This window comes from Eurypyga helias, unplaced genomic scaffold (assembly GCF_000690775.1).
Source record: "Eurypyga helias isolate BGI_N326 unplaced genomic scaffold, ASM69077v1 scaffold17844, whole genome shotgun sequence".
In the NCBI taxonomy this organism is placed as follows: Eukaryota; Metazoa; Chordata; class Aves; order Eurypygiformes; family Eurypygidae; genus Eurypyga; species Eurypyga helias.
Window position 1 is genome coordinate 6,665 of NW_010247007.1, and position 8,319 is coordinate 14,983.

Consider the following 8,319-nt stretch of genomic DNA (forward strand, 5'->3'; position numbering starts at 1 on the left):
TCCCCCACCCTCCCTTAGGGCTCTCTAACTGTCTGGCTGCTTCCCTGTGACATTTCAGTCCCGAGGAAGTCCGCTCACGACTTCACGGGAAGGTAACGTTGACTTCTGGAAACAGAGTGGATTAAGGGACGTCAGGGGTCTGTGCTGGCTTCCGCGCGCACAGACCCTCTCCCCCGGGCATTCCCACCTCCACGGAAACCTGCGGTGATTTTCAGGACTACATTCCCAGACGTTGGCAGCAGTCTCATACACTAGCTGAAGCAAGAAAGCCCTTAGCAATGCCCCTACCCTCTGGGCTCTAGGAGCAGTCCTCGTTGGCATGGAGGCCCAAGAGCTCCTCAGCCAAGCTGAGGAGACCGTTTTCTTCCAGGGCTGCGATCAGGCGTGCTATCGTGGCCTTCTTCCCCTCCGACTGGATAAACCTGAGAAGCAGCTGATAGGCTTGTTCGTACAGTCCCTCCCGGTCATACTCGAGTGCCAGGTTGTCGATGACAGGATCACGCAGGGCCCGGCAGCTCTTCTGCAAAGAGCGACCCACTTGCTTCCATTTCTTGGACACGAGCTTGGCAAATTTCTGGTGGTCATCAGGCGTGAGCGTTCTGTTGGCTGAAAGGGACAGAGGGCAGGTAAAACAGAGGTTTCACGGCTGACGGGATGCAGCTTGGGCCAGTCCAAGGACTGCTCCATATTCTGGGGAGCGGGGAGCCCGTTCAGTGTCCGCAGCACGTTATTAAACCGCTGCAGAGCTGCGCCGCTTGTCCTGCACCCAGGCCGCACTGTGAGCTCGGAGCAGAACTGCAAGAGCAGTGACGCTAAAGGGACTGCCCCGCCACGGGCAGAGGGTCGTCCACATGGCTCCGACAGCACTCATCCACCTCTGGGAAGGGAATATCACCCCTTAGTGTCTCCCTGCTCTGAGTATCAGCTGGACACATCTGCTTTCCATGTAGCCTGCCATCCCCCGTGGCAGCGCTGGTGCCTTGGGTGGCAAACTGTAGCACGTGGTGACGCTTGCCAGTCACAGCCGTGTGCCCTGGCACACTCGGGCTGTTCCCCTACTGAAGTCCTCCCACAGCATCCAAGTATCTGGGCTTGCCCCCACCCTGCAAGCTTGGCAGTGCCTATTTCCCCTTCTTTTTTTTTTCTCCCCCGGGATAGAACTGTCCTGCGGTTTGTTCTCTTCTTTTTTTTCCAACAGACATCCTCTTCAGTTGTTTCAGCCTTTCACAAGCAACACGGCAAGGCCTTTCTCACCAAACCCCCTGCTCCCCACCTAAGCATCCTCAAAACACTGAAACGCAAACGGGAGCTCTCCCCTAGGCTGTTTAGCACTGGAGACTGTATACACGGCTTCAGCGTGCTCACAGATGATCTACCTGACCTCAAGCTAAAATTGCTACGTGAGACTAAGCTCTCTGGCGGGGAGCAGACCCCAGAGGGAGACAGTTATGGCTGGAGCCTGGGTAAATCAGTCCTGGCTGAAAGCAGGGCTGATAGCGTCCATAGTAACTTTCCCAGCCCGATCCAACCTGTGCTATTAACTCACCTCAACCAAATGATGTGGAGGAAAACTACTCTCTATTCTTCTTTTCAGTATTAAGGAATTCTAAAATGTGAGGAACCTGGAAGGGACACAGACTCTGAAGCATTTGGTTCTGTGCCACCTCAGAAAACAAAACAGGTTCAGGCCTGATCTGAAGCAGTATGGCAATATCTTAGGACTATTGTCATTCCTTCCTTATGGAATGCTGGGAAATCCTTGATTATCTGAGGTGGACCCCAATATGTAGTCACATTAATCCTCCCTCTTGGGCTTTGAGGCGAGGAAGACCAAGGGCTCCTGGTCAGTTGTAGCTACTCACCGAACTCTTGTCCCTGAAAGAGGAAGGTGACTTGTGAGGAAAGGGAGCTGCCTTGCGATGGGTAAGGTAGAGATGAGGAGGTCAGAGACGCACAGTCTTTTACAGCTGTATTGTTGTTGATGCTCTGGTGAACAAGGAGGCTCTTGAGGCATTCCTCCAGCTCTGCGATTTCCTCATCCCGCAGTCGGTCAGGCTGTAACGCAAACAGCGTCAGTGATTCGTCCCACATTCGCTGTCCCACAAAGCTGTCGGGGCTTAGCTGGAAGGTACAGCTTAGGATGATGGGGTCAGGAGAGGAGCAGTGAGACCTATAGCCTGAGCTGTAAACTGATCAGATGAGAGAGTCTAATGGAGTTCTGGTTGTAAATCTGTGAGTTTGAGTCTGTAATGTGATATGAAATAGGCAATCTTCACCCCTGGGTTTCTCACATGCAGCAGCGAGTGCTTACGGTTTGCAGAAAACTGCAACTAGCCCATGTTTATTTTCAGCAGCCCCCTGCAAGGATTAGGGTGCGGGATAGGCAGCGTGGCTTCTCTGACTTACTCCATGTGAGGGTCAGACTCACAGAACAGGGTGACCTGATCCAACAGCTCAAGGCCAACAAAGCAGGCAGCTCCTGCTATTCCCCTTCTCTCTCTCTGCCCTTCCATTACCTAAGTTTTCTTGTTCCTGGATCCCTTCCGAGCCAGGATTTCTCACTAACCACGAGAAAACTAGTCTGACCTCCAAAAAGCAGGTCATGAGAAAAGGAGTCAAGAAGGCAGAGCAGGTGGGAAGAGGCAAACCTGGCGAGTGCTCTGCCTCAGCCTGGCGTTTAGCTCACATGCAGCAGGTTGGTGGCCAGCTCTGCCTCAGCCAGTGACGGCTGTGCCACTGTGTCATCTTTCCGGCTGTTGCACTGTTAGGCAGAGGTCAGACTGAGTCAGTTTTGGGGAACTGAGAACAAGCCCAACTCTTCTGTCCAGTCAGCTAGTTCAGCAGAGGGAGGGAGCAGCAAGCAGAAGGTGACAGAGCATGGGAGATCACGTGCTGTCTGGTTCAGGGCTGAAAGGTTTCCATTTCATTCTCTGTGCTTGCAGAAAAGCAACCTGGTAAAACATGCCCTTGTGCCTAATCTTCCTAAGTAGATGGTGACTACCTATTTCTCAGGACCATCTACAGGGAACCAGAGCTATAAGGTATTGCTAGTTCCTGGTGCAAAAAAAAGAGGAGAAAAGCAGTGAGTTTAATCCTGCCAAGCGCCTTGGTTTTGTGGTGAGATGACTGTTCTTGCTAGCAGGATTAGACAGCCAGTGCCAAAGTGTGCGACGAGCTAGACGTTAGACACCGCCCCTGAGAGACTTTGCCTTCAGCAGGGCAGGCTGTTCCCACTGGCAGCAGATGATACGTCCCCACCCGTCACAAGCTGTTGTATAATGTGCAGTGTTTGCACTCACGCTGGTTTCTAGGTGCTGTTACCACTGCTGCTCACGGAGGAGGTGGTGTGTGCAAGGCGGGGAGGAAGGTGCTGAGCAGTGATCATTCCACACAGGACTGCTGTCCTCCACCTCCCTCACAGGCGTATCGAGGTACACATGCTTGTGCTCTCAACTGCACCTTCTATCATTCCTCGTCTTAGTGCTGGTAACAGCCACGCTAATTGTTATATACACAAGTCACAGTGATCTAGCAGAGTCTCTGTGGGCTGTTTTAGGTAACTCTATTGCCCTTCCAGAAAAGTGCACGGCTCTTTTCTGAGGAAAGGCAGAGCTGTTTCTCTATATCACAGTTGAGAACTAAAGGACGGAGAAGTCAACAACTCAGCACGCTGCAGCAGAGCAGGACTTGCACCCACCTTCCTGAGTCCTGTGCTACTGCTTCCTATTGCTGCCCGCCCTCCTGCCCCCTTCCATGCACCTTTTCTCTGTAGATGCACTCCAGGCAGCCATCCTCATCCTTCAGCATGCTGTCGAGGTGCCCCTTGCCAGCCTTCAGCTCCATTTCAAGAGGCACCGTGGTCATGGCCAAGGAGAGCTGGAGGTGATTCTGGAGGGACTGCTGCAGCGCTCCTTCCCGGTAACTCCGCAGGAACCGGCGGCAGTTCTCCTGCTTGCAGAACTTGAGCTGGACTATCAGGTGCGGGTGGCTGCAGTGCACTTTGAGCACCTCCACACCATTCACGCTGCCGGTGGAGTCTGGCAGGGAGAAGTGAGCAGAGTCACTATCCAGGCATGAGACAGACAACCCAGACCCACTCCCATCCACCACCAAGCCTGCAATGGAGCAGCTTGTGAATTCTCTTCTCTCTGTGATAAAGTCCTCCCGGACGGAAAACCTGTACGTAAAACCAAGAGGAAAGGATTAAGTTTGTGCAGCCCTGCCACCCTCAGTCCACATGAAGCACGGTGTCCAACTGAAGCCGCATGGTACTACAGCCCAGGTAATTATCCCAACGTTGGTTATTAGGGGAAGTTTTACATCTGAGGTTCCATTTCCAGGACAGAAACGGTTACGCTAAACCCACAGGACAGCAAAGTGTTACAGATGAAAGTGTTCGGTCCAGCTCAGTCAGACTTCAGTCCCGGCGACTGGATTTTACGCAGTGATGAAGGCCCTGGAAAGAGACCCAGCGTTTCATTTCCACCCCATGCCTAGAGGTACCTTTTGGCTGGCTCTGAGCTTTCCAACACATCTCACGAATGCTGAACGACAGATCCAGCCCCAGGAATTAGGCTGCTTGAGATTGGGCCTTGACTTGTTAAGCTCTTTTGCACAGAGAGTTAATTCACGGTAAAATCTGAGCAAGGAGGAGCCAGGGATGTACTCTCCAACATGAGTGCAGGGGGAGCACGAGCAACACGGACAACAGAAATTGGTCAGGCCTTCATTCTTCCTTCTCCCAGCAAAATTTAATTCTGATTAGCTGTGCACTCTGACCTTGTCTCCCCAGGGATTTTACATGCTGATGATGACAGTTTAAAGTATGTGTTTTTCTCTTTTTTGCAGTGGAGGCCTGTGGGAGGCTGGCTGTACTGTTTCCAGACCCGAATTAACCTCTCGGCCTGCGTTGTCCAGGGCTGTACGGAGCTGCCAGCTCAGACTGGCACTACATCAGGTATTTCTAAACCACGTGTCATGGTGTTATTTAGATGTGCCTGGAGAACCCCAAGTGTGGATGAACAAAAGCTTCTGTAACAGGGCAAGAGGGCTGGGGAGGGAAAAGCCGGACAGATGCCTCAACCTTTGTGAATGGTGTACAAGGCAGCTGTTAAAGCTACCCCAAAAGAGAGGCCTTTGCATGCATTTCTTCATAAAACTTCAGACAGCTTCAGATTTCGTGTCCTTTTTAGGTCAGAATAAGCATGGTAGGATTTAGTGGGTTTGTGGGCTTTCCTTTAAATGTGTGAGCAGATTCACATTCCCGTGACAGAACGCAGCCATAAATCGAGCCTAACTGGACAACTGCGTCGGGCTTCCTGCCGCTTCGCATCTTTGGAGCGAGCTGCAAGATGAGCAGGCCTGCAGTGGATAAACCAGCTGACTTTGCTAGACTGATGATCGCCAGGAGAAATCACAGTGTAGTTGCACAAGCCCAGTTAAACAACATAGGCTCATCTGCATGACAGGTGAAGAACACCAGGAGAGTTGTTCTAGGTAAATATGATAAACTCTTCAAATTACTACTATTCTGCAATCAGCTTGGTGCAAGGATGAATGGAGAAGCATAGGTTTATGGCCACTTGCATCTCGGGTCCTTTTCTGGTGTAAATAGGATCGTGTACAGCTGCCGCCAGTGTAACTGTGCTTGGTTATTGCAGGAAAGAACTTACACTGGCTAGCACTTATTTTAAAAATCGTCTTCTTAAAGCAGAAATCATGTTTCTGTGGTGGTATAAAGACAGAAATTAAACCTTCTTTCATAGCAATTGCTATCTTTTCCCCTCTTACACAGATGTTTGTTTAAACAAACATTCAGAAGGTGGGATAACTCGCAGGAGTTCAAGTTGAAAGGAAGCGCAGGAAGTCTAGCCCAACCTCCCATGCAAAGCAGGGACAGCTCTGAGGTCAGACCAAGTTGCTCAAGGCTTTACCCAGTCCTGTTTTGAAAACCCCCAAAGATGGGAATGCACAGTCACTCTGGACAACTGCTTGACTGTCCTCATGGGAAAAATGTTTGTCCTTCTGTCTGGTGCCTACCTCTTGTTTCAATTTATGCCTGTTGTCACTCATTCCCATGCACCTCTGTGAAGAGTGTGGCTCCATCTCCCCATAGGTATTAGCAGGCTGTTGGTAGTCCCTCAAAGCCTTCTCTTCTCCAGGCTGAACAGGTCCAACTCCCTCAGCCTCTCCACACAGGACAGTGCTCCAGCCCCCAGCCATCTTGGTGGACCTCTGCTGAACTTGCTCCACTTTACTGTCTTTCCTAAACACAGTGAGAACCAGCTTTCCTTCCCCGTAAGTGTGAGATTAAAGAAAGGCATGGCGCTGCACGGAGAGATGAGACAGAGTGCCAAGGTATCAGAGAGAGGGGTACCTGCTAAAGCCAGCTTCAGTGCCTTGAACACATTAGGTTTCGTCTGGGAGCTTTCGTAGAGAGACGGCAGAACAATAGTCTTGCATGTGGACTGGAGGAAGAGATAAGCGCTGCCGATCCAAGGAGCAGAGCTGCCTGCCATCTTCAGCGTCCTACAAAATCACACAGATGAGCTGAGAGACCATAGGGAAAAGGGCCTTATGCCAGGGGAGGGCTTACAGCTACCACTAAGCACAAGCGTGACAGGATTACAGGGATTTACGCTTATTTCCTAGAGGAGGTGGTGATGTCGTTAAAGCAAGTGTAACCTCTCAGGAGTCTACTGTTATTCTGTAAAAACACAGTGGGATATGGAATCCCAAAGACTCAGCAGCTCACAAAGCTATGCGTTTGTTTTCCACTGGAATCTCTTCATTTTACAGTCTAAAGAGACTGAAGCAAAGAGCTTCAGCCCTTGTGCCTCTGTCTGCCCAGCCAAGACCCATAACCAGGGTGCTCCAAGGAGCACCCAGCAGTCCTGGTTCTGGCATGTTCACACAGACCGAAACCCTACTGCAGGCAGAGGCATTTTGCCCAAGGTCCTGGTGCCCTGGTTGTCCTCACTAAAGGATCCGTTACAGACCCTAGGGCTCACGTAGCAGGACGCTCAGGGCTATCCCTTTTGCTCATGTATTGTTCTCCTCCCACCGTTCACCTCTTGCAGCAATGCACCTAGAAGACAACACATCCATCTCTCCATTCTCATCACGCCTGCTCCTCACTGGCCAGCTATGCAACACTCACATCTAACACAGCTGCACCCAACGCCGCTCCCAAGGCAAAGACGAACCAAAACGCCTCCTGGGCTACAGATACTCTGAATCGAAAAGCTGTGCTAGATGAGCAATGCCAGATTGAACTGTGACAGTTGGAGAGTGTGTATCCGACGGCCCAGGAGACAGGCACGGCCACTTCTCCCTTCTGATGTGCACACAACAGCCTGTCCATGAGCTGGTCACCACAAGCCCCCGAAGCTGCTCCCACGGAAAGCGGTGCTCAGAGCCAGCCTTTCCATCACATCACGGTGACAAGTAATGTGGGGCTTTTGGCTCACCCCCAGTTCCAAGTCCTGCCCCCTCTCTGTGACTACTTGCTTGCACCTCAGTCACACCATCAGCTGTTTTCCCAAAGCTGTCCCTATATCCTTGCTTTCTGCCCTGTTGCTCAATCCCAACGGCCTTCTCTTGGCTGCCAAGCACTGGTCTGACAGTGTAAATGCTGGCAGTGTCCCTCTCTTCCTATGTCCTTTAGCTTGTGGGCACGAAGCCTTTTGTCACCAGGGGCTGCCAGACTGAGAAGGATGACACCCTACGGATAGGCTGTCCTCCCGGTGGTAACTGGGACTGGGAACCATTTCCGTGCCGTGCAGCACGTCGAACAGGGCGCTGGGATGTACGGCTCACCCTGTTTCCACACTATAACCTTGAACTGTGCCCAGCATGGGAGCCTTTTGTTTGTTCAGAAAATACAGGAAATAGCCAGCGAATCATAAAACTGACGCTGAGCTTCAGGAGTTCAAGGAGTGCCCATGGGATGCAGGAGCAAGTGTTTCCAGGCATGGACTCCCGTGTCACACAGGCCTTCTAGAAAAGCATCTTGTAAAGAAGGAAGAGGAGGCTGCAAAGTCCAGGTCTGGGCTGAGCCTCCAAACAGTGGGAAGTCTGGGATCTGGGCACCCATCTCCTAGTGGCTCACGGAGGGAGGTGAACAGAAATCTGAGTAACATCTTAGAAAACTAGACGTGGGATATTTAAAAGATTTAACCTGCAGAACAATTCATCTTTTGCAGCTCAAATGCCCGAGAGCTCCCTGCTAGCCCAGTGGCACATGAAGTATGAGAGGGACGCTTTTTCCTCCTGCTCCCAGCACTGCAGCATGGACCGGGCTGGCCTCAGCAGTGCTGG

The 8,319-nt window shown here is 51.6% G+C and overlaps 1 protein-coding gene across 1 annotated transcript; it reads right to left on the minus strand.

The window, feature by feature from the left end:
• Positions 1–298: 298 nt before the first annotated feature.
• Positions 299–6,518, minus strand: TRADD (TNFRSF1A-associated via death domain). The gene is made up of 4 exons (XM_010150610.1): positions 6,377–6,518; positions 3,760–4,037; positions 1,863–2,055; positions 299–606 (listed from the first exon to the last, which is right to left on the minus strand). Exons 1-4 carry the CDS (start codon positions 6,516–6,518, stop codon positions 299–301), a joined length of 921 nt encoding a protein of 306 aa, XP_010148912.1.
• Between the last annotated feature and the right edge of the window lie 1,801 nt (positions 6,519–8,319).